The sequence below is a fragment of the Temnothorax longispinosus genome, chromosome 4 (assembly GCF_030848805.1).
Source record: "Temnothorax longispinosus isolate EJ_2023e chromosome 4, Tlon_JGU_v1, whole genome shotgun sequence".
Classification (NCBI taxonomy): Eukaryota; Metazoa; Arthropoda; class Insecta; order Hymenoptera; family Formicidae; genus Temnothorax; species Temnothorax longispinosus.
Window position 1 is genome coordinate 13,312,899 of NC_092361.1, and position 16,141 is coordinate 13,329,039.

The window sequence follows — 16,141 nt, forward strand, 5'->3', positions numbered from 1 at the left end:
ATGGCATAAACCTTGCATGCTAAAATGCCATATATCCTGAACAGAAGGGATATACAAGATATCAAGCTAAATTATAAAGAATATAAGAGCTATATGCACTTGTATTTTGCTGTATTCCATCCTTTACTATCTCTTTACACTTATGTATCATGAAATAACCATTAAACTTTTTACATTCCCTACAGTATTCATTTTACATAGGTTGTAATATATGATCGCGCTACTTACTACGGTGAGAAATCAATTCAACTCACGACGGTTTCGTTAATGTTAACAGTAAAGAACTGAAATTACTAACATGGCATAAAGGCACATAACAGTGTGATTGCGAGCAAGTATCTCTATTCCTTCTATTTTTGCAGCGTAAATCCTCGCGCGGCGTAAATACCGGAGTTACCTTAATTTATAAACATATCGGTCTATGTAATATTTAGACCATCTTCAGTATATAATTTACTACTAATGTAATTGAAATTACAAGATCATATATTGCAGTCATGTATGTTACTTGATCATTGACTCTTATTATTCACATATATTTCTTAAAATGAAATGTTTAAACACAATTCCTATTAAATTCTGTTATACTTGCGCAGTTACTTAATTGTTTATGAGAATATCTATCAATTACTAAATGTATTAGATAATAAATATGTAAGAGCATGTTTGAATTAACAAAACTTGATATAAATTTGTTCAATAATGTTATTTAATTCAAATAATTACAACTTTTATAAAAAATATACGTTAAATATAAGATTGAAATTTGTATAACAGTCTCTATATTTTAAATGTTAGATATTAAATTTTTTTATATTATATGTACACACACGATAGAAAATATATTAAAAATTTACAATAAATAAAATACTAATATCTGAGATGTTTACCCCTGTTGAGTTTCTCGATTTCTAAGAGACTGAGTATGTGTATTATCGTGATAAAAACTTGGGCCGGCATAATTTGTTTCATGTACAAATTGTTGTACCATTCCGCTTTCATAATGATGTTTCACGTGAGATTCTAAGACATTTCTTCCTTCAAATATTCTGAAACGCTTGTAATTTTGGAACTTCATGCAAATATTGCAATATGCATTACGGCCTGTAAATGTGAAATGTTGCGACAGCCAACTACAAGTAACGTCTTCTTGTATTTTAGCTAATGCATTTTTATTACATTTATTCAAGTGGTACTCTAAATGATGTCTTCTATATACAAAAACTAAACTGCCACAAAATTCACATCTTGCCCAAAAGCTTTTTCCTCTTGAAAAATATTGCCAAAGTAAGTAGGTGTCGTTTCTCCATGTTCGTTTGTCTTCTTCTTCATACATATCATGTATTTTAACTAAGTGTTCTTTCGCAAAATTTCTCCAAATAACCTTATTACCACATGATTTCATCTTGCACTTTACGTGATGAGTATCGTTTAATGTTTCAAAATAACTCAACGCCGTATTATTTGTAATCCGCGGCATTATATCCTTACAGTATCACGGAGCGTGTATTACTAAATATGACATATCGACTCTACCAAAAGAAATGTTCGATTTAACTATTTGGGGAAGGTTTAAGAGACACATGCGAACCTTTACTAAACATAAATATTGACATACTAGCTGTTTAAATCTAATAGTTAAGTCAGTTAGCTTTCTTTCTACAATAGGGAAACCGAGGTTATCTGTCTACGGGAGCTATGCGTCTACAGTACTGCTATCTCAGGTGTTAACAGATAGATATCTCTACCATTCCAACAAATAATTGAAAAAAGCTCTACGTAAGAGATTCAGAAGCTTTTGTTATCTTGCGATGCTTTTCACGGACACAACATGCGTTACAAAAATTAAAGCGAAAGAGATTATCAACATTTTTCGACGATTCAAAAATTTGTTGTGCGATAATAATTTAACTCAAATTAAGACAAGAAATTTATAATATTATCAATTAATATATAGTTATCAGATGTGAGAAACGTTAAATCTTAATTCCGAATAATCTAAAATTCGCAGCTCGCAACATGTTAAAGACTGAAAAATGTGGTCGGGGCTATCTGTTTTATTTTTTATGGAGTAATATGTCCACAGACTTCAATGACGGATTGTTTTTTTTTATACATAAGTACAAAAGGAAGACGGCTAAGGTAGTAGATATATCTAATAAAATTATACTTAGAGCGATTAAAGATTAAAAATTGAGCGAGAATCTTTTCGCAAAAATGGCGTTAGAATCCGAAATAAATGTTCAAACTCTCACTCGCTACTGTAAAAAATTAACTTACGAGCAGCTACTTGATCCTGCGATTCAAGAATCGTCGCCAAATTTTATTTAAAAAATACACGTTAAATAAATATATATAAGTTTGTCCTAAATTATTTAGCATTTTCCATTTCATACACTGCTGAGGAAAAAGTAAAAACCTCAATGCAAAAAAAAGGATTTAAAAAATTGAGGGGATAAAAGAAGCTCACCACATTAATTTTGAAACGGACTCAAAATCAGTTTAATGCAATAAAGAAAAATCAGCTCTACGCAGGAATCCTATCAAAAAGTCTGTACAAGAAGCTTATTACTGCTCTGACTCTTTCGACTAGGCAGTTTTTTCAATATTATAATATATTAATAATAAATATTATTGTGACATTCCACGTCAAGTGGCCCCTCCCTCTGTCCAAAAATTGAAGCGACTTACAATAATGCGTTTGGGCTTAAAATGTTCGTATAAGCAAGGGCTTTCGAAATTTGAGTGGCCTTTTTGAAAAACTCCATGACCCCATAAGCAAAATCACTCAAAAACCTGATGAAGTGATCTTACAATATGATTTATACGAGTTGTCTCATCTCAATAATTAAGCTGTTTGGCCCTAAAACCCTCATAAACTATTAACCCCATGACCCCTTGATCTTATAACCCTCAAAACCCCATAACCCCATAACTAATATTTTCACATTTTCAATTTGTCAAAATTATTGAACTGATAATGCATAAGAATACAGTTAACACTGGTGTCCGCTCATGAGACTAAACGCGCGAAGCTTACCTAATGTCAATAGATAACTTTAACTAATTCTGAAATAACAAATTCAAATTATCAGAACTTGACGTAGACTAAAGTAAATTAGATTATGTAACTCAAATAATTATTGAGGCTTTGATATTTATTATATCAAAATTTTCGACTTTAACTAACATTGAAATACATTTGCACCGTAATAAAAGCTGTGATAAACCAAAACATTACACACATAAAAAAATTTAAACAATGAAACTCAAGCAGTAAGCCAATTGACCAATTAGTACCGAGAGTTTTAAATCGTATAGTACCTAGTCTTATCTTGTCCGCAATTTTTAATTGCAGATTGGCAAATTCTTTTTCTGTCGAATTCTAACTGCGTACATCTTTCCACATGCCCTTTATTCACTTTATATTCAGAAGAAAATGTTGAAAAAGTAGTTGTGTGCGCTTATATTTCGAAGCGCTGATAATATATTGTGCAGCATTTTCCTCGGATATCGAACGCGTTCTTTTATAAAATAATTTAGTCGGTGGCACGTTATTTTCTATTATTTCTGGCGAAACTTCCGAAAACGTCCGTGCTCAGATTTAGGTCAAATTTTGTAAATAGGTTTTTTTTTAGATAAAAAAAACATGTACCAAAAAGATTTTTTGCGACTCCAAAGTTTAGGAACTTTTTAAATATTTTTTCGAATTAACTCACTCAGTATATTACGAGCAAACTAAGCATATTACAAACCAAAACAGCTTTCAAGTATTGTAAACAACCATAAAGTCATATCCGTCAAAGTCATAACATATATAAACATCATTGGCGAAACTAGAGAATATATAATGTTTCATTATATATATGTATATATATATATATGAACGAGCTCGTAAAGCACGCCACGAACCCATTCATTTTCAAACAGCGCAAATTTTTTGCAGGAATATTCTTTGTCTCATATCAATGATTATACACTTAATTGCCTAAACAAACTGATATATGTCTCCTTACATTCAGAGATCGAATTCTAAAAAAATATTTATATTCGCGTAAATGTTTGAATAAAAATTTGGCTAAACAATAATGTCTTATTTTATTTATTGTCAGAAAAGAGCTTTTATACATCAAAACTGTTTTATTAAACGTTTTTAATATTTACCATGATCTTCATTTTTTTTTACAATTTAGTATAACAAAATTTATTATTAATTACAATATCAATGCAATTAATACAACATTTTCGATATGTATGTTATATTCACTTCTTTACATTAACATTATATACAGCACGCAAAGCCTGTTAATACATTTTAATGCGACTTACGCTTGTTTACTCTTGCGTAAATTAGATGCAGTGTACACATAATTATAATAAAGATTAATCAATAGTTTTATTACAAAGAATATACTTAACAATATTATAAAGAAACTAAGAAATAAAAATGCGTAAACATCAATCAGATTTCGTTCCACCCAGCTCTGAGATCTCAGCGGTGTTACTAAAATTCCATTTGGATGGCGGACGGTGTATTCAACACTCCAAACAGCTAAATCTAATGGCGGTATTGGCCGATCCCGGAATTCGCTGGATAACCGTTTCATGTTTCTCGTATAACTGTATAAAAAGTTACACTATTAATAATGAAATAAATAATTATATTTTAACAAACGCATCTTAATTAAAAGAAAAGCCAAATATATGACAAGACACATAAACAGGAAAGCCAAATTTCATAATCTATAATTTTATAAACAATTGTTTTTATAGGAATTTGTAAATCGATTATACTATATTAAATATTAGAGTTTAGTAATTATCTGAAATGTAGCTATATTGTTAATATTTACTGCTTAAATAATAATTATTAAAACATGATCAAAGTATGATACCTTTCATTATAAAGTATTTCTTCAACTGCGTGTAATATCGACTGCGTGGACAAAGTTGTAATGTCCAAGTATATGGCAACGCCTTTAGCTACTAATATTCTTGTGTTGGATTTTTGATCTCCAAAGAAAGGCATTACGATCATTGGTACGCCTTTCCAAATAGCTTCCTGCGCACTCAGAAGACCACCATGTGTCCAGATTGCTTTTACATTTTTATGAGCTAAACATAATAGTATATTATAATAAATATTTACTCTCAACTATATGGAAATCTCACATTGATACAAACATTTTATTAGCTGTATATGTCCCGATTAAACTAATGTAATAAACTTTTAATCAACAATTTTGTTGCTTATACATTATTTTTAAACAAAAAACGAGATGTTCTTATTGTAATAAAAATTACTCTCTTATTATAAAGAGATTATAATATACATATAATGTAATAACTAAAAACTGAAATTGGCTTATAATAAGTGCGAAAAAATTATAAAATAAAATAAAATTGTTTAGACATTACTGCGAAGTATATAAACTATATGAACTTAATACAATAAAAATTGATTTTTTATACTATAGTTATTTAATTTTGAAATGTATACTCCGTCGAACGAGAGATTAAGAGTAGGTCGGACGAAAACAAGTCTCCACAGAAAAGTAAGTAATTCTCATAATCATAAATCTCATATTTCTCAAAGCAGTTTTTAGAAGAATGGTACCTATTGCATTAATATTGGTAAGAGTTCCGTATGCGAGCTTCTCCGATTAAGTATAATCTACTTTTGCAGGCACGTAAGTACGTTACTAAAAGAACTCAAAAGCCTCTGTGCCAACTTGCGGAAATAACTATTTTCTTAAATATTCAAATTTTTATTATTTTGCTAGATTTTGGATTTTTGACTGCAATATTGACCCTCTTTTCGCGTGAAAAGTTGAAAGTCTATGTAAAATTACATAATAAAAGATCTCGTTTTGCCCTGTTAGCAAAGGAAGCGAGATCCACTACCTAACTGTTGTGTTTAGAAAATACAATGCTATCTAAAAACTATCCACGCAAAGTGTGAGATCCACCCTACCTCACTCCATCCCATCTCTGCTACAAAAGTTTGAATATTTAAAAAAATAATTATTTCCACAAGTTCGCACTGGGGCTTTCGACTTCTTTTAGTATGTACTACGTGGCTGCAAAAGTAGATTCAAATCGAAGGGGGGTCGCATATACAGAACTCTAGCCAAAACTTGTTTAAAAAAATTGTTTACGTTGATAAACGAATATAAGCAAAGCAATAGCTAAGTAAACAAATTTTATGTAGAAATATGTGTCTCATGTTTCTTGTGCATTCATAGAAACTGTGAAACGTACATAAAATTTCGCTTTGAGGCATCCATTTCATAACCATCACATTTTCCGGTATCTCAAATGGCACTTCAATATCTAACTTCCACAGCACTCGCTGCTTCAGTTTCGACAGAGCCAGTATAACAGATTTAACCGTGTCTAAATTGAGATGTTTCCATTTCACATTCGTTCCTAACGATATTACGATAGCTCCATTCTTTGCTCCGTCAAGAAATATGCGCACATCCTGCAAAATAATGGTGAACTGAATATTTCGATAATATACAAAGATATGAATCTTAATGACGAAATATAATCGTAAGTAACTGATACATTTTTAATGGATTATATCTAAGCAGAATTATATTATCAAGCTTGTTTAAATAAGATTTATGCGGCATTCTTTTTAGAAGTTGTTGTAATAAATACAATATTATTATAAAAAATATTTCTACGTTTCTAAATTTAGCAATATTCCGTGCAAAATATTTATCTTTTGCTTACAATTTATTGATTATTATGTAAATTAATTAATAATTAATCATTATAATAGAAATTATTTTACTAAATAGAATTGCAATTTATTCATTTATCTATAGATATTGAAAATATAGCATATATATGTGTTTTTTACATAAGTTTTAATTTCTATACGGCACACATGCATGTTTAAAAAACATCTTTACAACGTCTTATACGTACACAACCAAACAGCGTACATCCTGGGTTGATTATATGTATATGTATATGTACAATGTACATTATATTACACAAAAAATAAACGCTTGCAAAAACTGTTATAAATTTGAGTAAATGTTTATAAAAGGTCAAACTTCACCGATTTTATCACCACTTTAATATGTTGTAGAGGAGATCTTTCTGAGTAATTCTATGCAAGAAAAAAGTAGGAGACGGCATTGGTTTAGAAGAAATAGTAAATTAAAGTTTCTCAATTTTAAAACATTTTTTTTAGGTATTATAAAGTACATTAATTTTAAAAGAAGTAATTTGCCGTATGTGTTTATAGACACATAAATTACTGATATGTGTGTACAGACAGTACACATATAGGCGGAGAGGTTACCGCCCTTCTTCCGTAGGCAAAGATGAGTAGGGATGGACCTCGGTTCGCGTGGAAAGTTGAAAGCCCGAACCTTAATAGACCTTGTTTCGCTCTGTAATCAGAGATAGGATGGGGTAGACTGAAGCGAGATTCATCTCCCCTTCCCGCCTTGCTTATAAAATAAAACAAAGGTTTATCATTGTACGGTTCAGGTTTTCAACTTTCTACGCAAACCGAGGTCCATCTTCACCCATTCTTGTCTGCGGGAGAGGGGCGGTAGTCTCTCCGCCGCCTACATGTGTACTGTATATATACACACATATCAATAAATTACTTCCCTTAGCACTGAAAAATAATATTTTGTTATTGTTAGTTTGTTATTGCTATATTTTGTAATTTCATTTTGTTATTATTCTAAAGTATTCTTCAAACTATTCAACTTTTGTTTAAAATTTTTTTCTATCTTTTATCTATTTTATCTTTTTTTATCTGTCGGAGACATTCGGCCCAAAAGAGAAAAACCGTTTTCTCTTTTGAAAGTTGTTTTCAAAGGAGTGTTTTACACCTTTAAATATGCGTATGATAACGATATTAAAGATGCGTATGAACACGTACTATAAATAAGTACTTCTTATTTTTGTATAGAAAACAACATATTAAAAGCTCATCAAAATCGGAGACGGACACTTCCATATTTTTCTTTGTGAGATATTTTGTCATGACATTTTTAATGTACTAAACATCGCTACGCACGCGCTACTTAGCTTTAATATTATACTGTTGCTATTATACTATTAACCCTTTAATACACACAATTGTCAAAATATACGATGACAGCCGCTCACGAATAAATAAGCGCAACAAGAGAACCAATCAGCATCGCGGAAAAGCGACAATAATGAAAGAAGTATAGGCTCCAATGGAAATCCGCACGAATATAGAAAACGGGCTAACTAAGATCCGAGCGCGGTAAATGGTGCGCGAAAGTTTTATTTATATTTTTATTTTACATATTTTCCAACCTTTGACTGCGCGCCGACTAGATTTGTCAGACTTGAAACACAGCTCCGGTTGGAGTATAGTAAAATCCCTTCTACACCTAATTAAATCGATTCGATTTAATTTTTTATGCTATATGCATCTAAATAATTGTAAAAAAATCATTGCGAAAAATATAAATAAAACTTTCGCGCATTATTTACCGCGCTTGGTTCTTATTGTTAGCCCATTTTCTATATTTTGGCAGATTTCCATTGGAGCCTATACTTCAAATTTTAAATCACGCTGGCTGAAAATATGCGTAATATTACAACTAATAATAGGTTATTGCGATAAATATTACCACATGCCTCAGTGGTCGAATTGGTGCGACACCTTCACAGAATGAAGTTTCAGGTTCGAACCCTGGCTGAGGTAATATTTTTCGCAATGATTTCTTTACAGTTATTTAGATGCATATGGCATCAAAAATTAAATCAAATCGATTTAATTAAATAAAGGGGGGGATTTTACTACTCCAACCGGAGCTGTGTTTCAAGTCTGACGAATCTAGTCGGCGCGCAGTCAAAGGGGTTGGAAAATATGTAAAATAAAAATATAAATAAAACTTTCGCGCATTATTTACCGCGCTTGGTCCTTAGTTAGCCCGTTTTCTATATTCACGTGGATAATAATAAACTTCGAGTATCGACTTTACATGCCTTTTTTTTAAGTGGAAAATGCGAAATATTTTGTAAAGTCATTTTTCGATAATTTTACCTTTATACTTTTTCATAGATAGAATAATGAAAGGATTTGATTGTCGTAAAACATTAGAAATAATTATTTTAAAAAAATTGATTGCATTTTGTAGACGCATTCAATTTTGCATAATTGCAAATTTAAAATTAATAACATTATTCGATTTTTTTTTATTATGCTACGTATAAAAGTATCAAGGTAAAGTTATCGAAAAGTGAATACTTTACAAGATATTTCATATTTTATATTAAAAATGTCATGACATTATATAATTTAAAATGTCTTAGGAAATTTTTAACGAAAGAGAGTTTCATTATAGTGTTTTGAAAACGTCTCGACATGAGACGGCGGCCTGACATGAAAAATAAGAAATTTTATTTAAAAAATTCGAGGTGATTTTAATCTAACTTAACTGGACCTTGAAAAGGTCACTCAAGGTTAAGTCCATATTTTCATCATGTGACCCTTTCCAAACCATGCAACTTTTGTCTATGACGAGTTACAGAAGAGATATTAAAATGCATTACTTTAATAGGACCCCTTGCATAATACAAAATGCATAATATAAAATATATAACGAACCAGGGTTCGTATAACTTCTCTTACCTCAGGATACGTTACGATCACCTCGCCGGCAATTGGTTGCACGGCCTGAGCATTTAATCCTGCAATCTCTAGGGTATTCGGTGGCAGTGGTATCGCAGATTCGAGCGCAGAATGACTATTAATTAGTACAATATTTATACTTTCTCTTTCTATTTTATGTAATGGTCTAATTGCATGGCCTACATATTCTTCAGTAAGTCGTTGAATAATAGGGAAGAAATAGTAATGTCGTATGAGATCATCCACAATGTAATATAAAGCATTCCACGTTCTCAGCCACAAACCTTCAGGTTTTGCAATGGCTGCATGTGTGTAAGATCGAACAGTCGGATAACTTGGACCACCGATATAATCCTTGAGATAAGGTGTAGCACCAAAAGGAATATAGCCTACTATGGGTGGCTTGCCTTTAGCAATCTGAAAGAACAATACCTACCTACAGACAATGGAAAAAGCTAAAACTAAATATGTAGATATTATTTTTGTAATAAACAAAATAGAATAAATTAAATACTATTTTGCAGAGAAAGTCACTTTTATTAGCAGATAATGCAAAAATAATAATGTAGTTGAAGTTTGAGCAGATCCTAAAACAAAAATAAAAATTTTCCCTAATAAAGAAAGTATTAAAAAAAATAGATTTATATGTATAAAACAATAAAATTATAACGAAATATTGGAAAAACTGTTGTCTAGGGGACCCATCTCCAATGACCTTTACATTGACAGACATATTATGTAGTGTCAAAGTCACCTTCCTAAGAAATCTTCAAAAGGTTTTAGCCGTTGTTCAATGTTTATTGTAAAGTTATTTACAACATAAGTTTAATAAATAGAACGTTATACTTTTCCGACACCGTGTTCCGGTACATGTAAGGATTCAGCATATAATGGTAGGGGCACCCGGAGCATAATAAGAACGCTAAGGTTTGAACAAGTGTAAAACATATTAAATATAAATAAATTAATAAACTTGGTCTTGCACTAAAATATTTTTTGAAATATTCACTATAAAAAAAATACAAGTGTGAAAAAATAGTATATATTTTGGCACAAATTGCGAAAACAATCGTTAGAATTTTTTTTACATATACTAGTATAGGCATAAATACTATAACGCATAAATAAACGAAGCAGTCCAGGCCTCGACTGTTAACAAACTATTATGTTTTCTAATAGCGTTTTTAATGGTGTTGGTAGTGAATCTTAAAAATTATTTTCATACATGTACATTTTCGCACAAAGCACAAGAACAATCATTATGAATATTTCTTACATATATGCAAGTACGGCCGGATACTTCGAATTAAACAATTAAGGCACTTCCGGGGCTCAACTATTAACAAACTATTTTTTTTCTATCCTAATGGATTTTAACGATTGTCCTCACACTTGTATATTTTGGCATAAAACGCAAATCACTATTTTCGTAAAAAATTTATCCTACGACCTCTTTTATTGCTTCCTCATAGAGGAAGCTTTGTTTTCGTAAAAAAATTTTTTTTTAGTTTCGCTGCCAATGTGTTCAGAATGTTCTAAATATTCTAAAACGTCAAAAAATCGCATTTAAAAAAAATGTCCGTAAACCTCAACTACAAAAATATAATATACTTATAAAAATAAACCATCGCTTTGTGCAAAGGTATGTATAATTATTATTTCCGTGTATTGTTTCCTGTTCGTTAAGTTAGTGTTACTGCAATAACAGGGTTCTCAATTACTTATAAAAATGCCCAACAAGAAACTGCCGAGTTTGTAAAAGAGAATCTCCACGACCGCAATATTATATTATTAAAATACTACATCCAAAATACGATAACAATTTTCTTGTATCCTTTTAATAATATTTATTTTAATAAATTTATATATGTAAATCTTTTTCGTACTATGTGCTAATAAAAATGATTGATTTCTTCTACAGCATAATGTTTTAGTCATTTTGGTCTGTCTAGTGAGTGTCTACTCATATAGTTTTAGTAACTTCCCGATTATTACCCTATTTATCTGTACAGAGAACGCCACGAAATATTTCACGTATTTTTTCACATTTTCCACATTAGAGATGTTCTGATAAAATCGTATTTAACTATCGTTTTGAACAAATAATAAGAAGCGATTGTGAAGATTACCGCTGATATGAGCATGCAATAACTAGACACTTTCAATTTGTTACGCAACGCACTCGATATAAAAGGCAACTTTGCTAAGTCGTATGCAGTTTCAAAATAGCCTAAATAATTAAAATTTACTAAAGTTGATTGCTTTACCTCCCATAATCCGTAGAAACATTGAGTTAAAGTAATGTCTTGCACTATTACGTCAAACTCGACTGTTTTAATCACTTTCAAAAGATCTCTCGCTGTTTCAGTTTTTATCAATGTGTCACATGCGTGAATACCCCACTGATATACAAAATATGCCGTATAAAATACGCTATACTTCTGCCACTCAACTGGGTCATAATTATTAGATTCATCATAAGTATCCATTAGACTATCGAAAACCTGAAAATAATAAGTACTCTTTGCTATACAGGAGAGGACATACGAAAATGTGACAAATTAACATTTCCAAAAGCATATTGATCTTACGTAAAAAGAAAAAAACATTTTAAAATAGAAAAGTTATGTTTTTTGTCATTTGTTTTATGATTTGCAAGTAATCGATTTATATCTCTCAGAATGTCTTCGAGTCTCTACTTAATAATATCTACTTACGGCGTATGTTAAATTTTGCGCGAGTTTACCCTTGACCTTAGTCTCTAATATGCTGACTGCGTGTACATGATGACCTTTGCGAAGTAGTCCTTTAACCAAATGCTCTGTCCAGACGTGGTGACTAGGCGACGGAACAGTCTCTACCACTAAAATCGACAATGGTTTCGACGCTATCACGATATCACCCATTAAAATACAACAAATCAGAAAAATGACGCGACTCAACATTGTTGCGCAAAACTTCTTGTATGGTCTCTCAATCAGATCCTGAGACCGAATGTATCTGCATGCCTGTAGCATGCCTGTAGCCCATACAATGTAGCATTCCCCTTCTCCGCATTTCGAGATAATAGCGTTATCATAATTTTACTTTATGTAACTAATAAGACGTATGAATCGGCCTGACTGGCAATAATTTTTATCGTCGTGACGATTCAACTATTGATTTTGGCCCGATTAATCGTCAAGACGTTTATAATCTTTGATACTTATATATATGTATAAGCATCTCATTTTTTTTAAATAATTTAAATTAAATTATTAAATTTATTGCGAAAAATATTACCTCAGCCAGGGTTCGAACCTGGAACCCCCCCCCCCTTCATTCCGTGAAGGTGTCGTATTAATTCGACCACTGGGGCATGTGGTAATATTTATCGCAATAACTTATATTAGAGAAATAATAATACAAGATGGAAATACCGAAATTTTTTTTCGGTTGGAGCACCATTACTAGGCCAGGTGTATCAAATTCAATGCATTTGTAATTAATTATTTAATAATTTAACAATTTAATTTAAATTATTTAAAAAAAATGAGATGCTTATATATATATAAGTATCAAAGATTATAAACGTCTTGACGATCAATCGGGCCAAAATCAATGGGCGAATCGTCACGACGATAAAAATTATTGCCAGTCAGGCCGATTCATACGTCTTAGTTATTAATTATTTAATTGATTTTTGTAATAGTAAAACAGATATTAGTATAACAGATATTAATCGCAATAAAGCTTATCACATAAAAAAGTGTGCAAGTAAAAACTTGCACATTGTTTCTTCATAGTTTTTAAGTGTACAAGTAGAAACTTGCACATTGCTTCCTCGTAGCTTTTAAGTGTGCAAATTATAAATTTGAACATTACTTCCTCACAATTTCCAAACATTAGGTACTTAATCAACATTTTATTTCGCTCATAAAGCTTTCTCTATGAGGAAGCCAAATTAATAAATATTTATTAATAATTATGCATAAAAAAAACAGGCTTCCTCATAAGAAAAAGCTTTATGAGCGAAATCAAATGTTGATGAAGGGCATATATACTTTTTTCGGACCAAAAAATAGCATATTTCACGATTTTTTTCGGCGAAAGTATAAAAGATACGAGGATCGGGTTTTTCGCAAATAAAAGTACATATTTTATAGTGTATTTTCTGATTTTTGTTTTTTATTTGTGATGGAAAGTACTTTCTCTACAGCCCCTCGCCCTAGGCTCTGCATGACCGGCAGAATCTCCGAGCTGGTTTATCTGAAGACAAGAAATCAAAAAAGTTCTTTCTAAATGATATTTTCTAGTCGCTGTCGAATGAGATTTCCGAAATTTTGATTTTTAACAAAATGGCGATCTTCCAAACTTGAAACATCGATTTTTAACAAAAATTTTTATTTTGTTTGTTAAAAAACAAAGAGAAATAATTAAACAATTACAAAAAGCATTCGGCAGAGACTAGATAATATCATAAATTTTAAGACCTTTTTTGATTTTTTGTCTTTAGATGAACCAGCTCGGAGATTCCGCCGATACCGCAAAAACATGCAGGGCCTAGAGCGAGGGGCTGTAGGGGAAGTACTTTGCATCGCAAATAAAAAATAAAAATCAGAAAATGCACTCTAAAATACGTACTTTTATTTGCGAAAAACCCGATCTTCGTATCTTTTATACTTTCGCCGGAAAAAATCATAAAATATGCTATTTTTTTGGGTTCGAGAAACGTATATGCCCCTTTAAGTAACGTGCAAATTTATAATTTGCATACTTAAAAATTGTGAGAAAGTAATGTTCAAATTTGCTTACTTAAAAACTATGAGGAAGCAATGTGCAAGTTTCTACTTGCCCACTTTTTTTATTCTTTTTTATTAATTTTAAATTAATATTTTTGTTGTTTTATATATTAAAAAAGTTCTTTTTATAACTTTTCAAGTTAAAGAAAATTTTTAATTTTTGTTCCCAGAACGCTCTAAACTTTAACTACAAAAATATAATATACTTATATAAAAATAAACTATCGCTTTGTGCAGAGGTATGTATGATTATTATTTCTGTGTATTGTTTCCTGTTCGTTAAGTTAGTGTTACTGCAATAACAGAGGGTTTTCAATTATTTATAAAAATGCGCAACAAGAAACTGCCGAGTTTGTAAGAGAGAATCTCCGCGAGCGCAACATTATATTATTAAAATACTACATCCAAAATACGACAACAATTTTCTTATATTCTTTTAATAATATTTATTTTAATAAATTTATATATGTAAATCTTTTGCGTACTATGTGCTAATAAAAATGATTGATTTCTTCTACAGCATAATGTTTTAGTCATTTCGGTCTGTCTACTTATATAGTTTTAGTAACTTTCCGATTATTACCCTATTTATCTGTACAGAGAACGCCACGAAATATTTCACGTATTTTTTCACATTTTCCACATCAGAGATGTTCTGATAAAATCGTATTTAACTATCGTTTTGAACAAATAATAAGAAACGATTGTGAAGATTACCGCTGATATGAGCAATAACTAGACACTTTCAATTTGTTACGCAACGCACTCGAATTAAAAGGCAACTTTGCTAAGTCGTATGCAGTTTCAAAATAGTCTAAACAATTAAAATTTACTAAAGTTGATCGCTTTACCTCCCATAATCCGTAGAAACATTGAATTGCAGTAACGTCTTGCACTATTACGTCAAACTCGACTGTTTTAATCACTTTCAAAAGATCTCTCGCTGTTTTAGTTTTTATCATTGTGTCACATGCGTTAATACCGCACTGATATACAAAATATGCCGTATAAAATACGCTATACTTCTGCCATTCAAGTGGGTCATATTTATTAGATTCATCATAAGTATCCATTAGATCATCGAAAACCTGAAAATAATAAGTACCCTTCGCTATATAAGAGAGGAGATACGAAAATGTGACAAATTAACATTTCCAAAAGCATATTGATCTTACGTAAAAAGAAAAAAACATTTTAAAATAGAAAAGTTATGTTTTTTGTCATTTGTTTTATGATTTGCAAATAATCGATTTATATCTCTCAGAATGTCTTCGAGTCTCTACTTAATAATATCTACTTACGGCGTATATTAAATTTTGCGCGAGTTTACCCTTGACCTTAGTCTCTAATATGCTGACTGCGTGTACATGATGATCTTTGCGAAGTAGTCCTTTAACCAAATGCTCCGTCCAGACGTGGTGGCTAGACGACGGAACAGGCTCTACCACTAAAATCGACAATGGTTTCGACGCTATCACGATATCACCCATTAAAATACAACAAAATCAGAAAAATGACGCGACTCAACATTGTTGCGCAAAACTTCTCGCGTGGTCCCTCAATCAGATCTTGAGACCGAATGTATCTGCATACCTAGTGTAGCATTCCCCCTTTCTTCATTTCGAGATAATAGCGTTATCATAATATTACTTTATGTAATATTGTATGTACTTTAGACTGATAATATTGAGATTTTCTCAACAACTTAGCTGTA

General features: G+C 31.1%; 1 protein-coding gene across 2 annotated transcripts; it reads right to left on the bottom strand.

Moving 5' to 3' along the window:
• Nucleotides 1–4,088: 4,088 nt before the first annotated feature.
• On the bottom strand, nucleotides 4,089–15,984 carry LOC139811389 (UDP-glycosyltransferase UGT5-like). 2 transcript variants are annotated; one of them, XM_071775675.1, is made up of 8 exons: nucleotides 15,729–15,984; nucleotides 15,279–15,515; nucleotides 12,364–12,509; nucleotides 11,914–12,150; nucleotides 9,647–10,063; nucleotides 6,262–6,484; nucleotides 4,896–5,115; nucleotides 4,089–4,620 (listed from the first exon to the last, which is right to left on the bottom strand). In XM_071775675.1, exons 2-8 carry the CDS (start codon nucleotides 15,298–15,300, stop codon nucleotides 4,326–4,328), a joined length of 1,560 nt encoding a protein of 519 aa, XP_071631776.1. In that variant the 5' UTR covers nucleotides 15,301–15,515; nucleotides 15,729–15,984; the 3' UTR covers nucleotides 4,089–4,325. The 2 variants fall into 2 exon arrangements, with proteins under 2 accessions (XP_071631776.1, XP_071631775.1); XM_071775674.1 differs by lacking the exons at nucleotides 15,279–15,515; nucleotides 15,729–15,984 and having other exon boundaries at nucleotides 12,364–12,654.
• Between the last annotated feature and the right edge of the window lie 157 nt (nucleotides 15,985–16,141).

Excerpts from the sequence above, each read along its gene's own strand:
- LOC139811389 (XM_071775674.1), bottom strand. The coding sequence starts at position 12,591 with ATGTTGAGTCGCGTCATTTTTCTGATTTGTTGTATTTTAATGGGTGAT. Across the intron at positions 5,116-6,261 it reads GCCTCAAAGCGAAATTTTAT|CTCATAAAAATGTAAAAGCA; the intron begins GTACGTTTCACA and ends TATTATGTTTAG. Across the intron at positions 4,621-4,895 it reads GAAATACTTTATAATGAAAG|TTATACGAGAAACATGAAAC; the intron begins GTATCATACTTT and ends CTTTTTATACAG.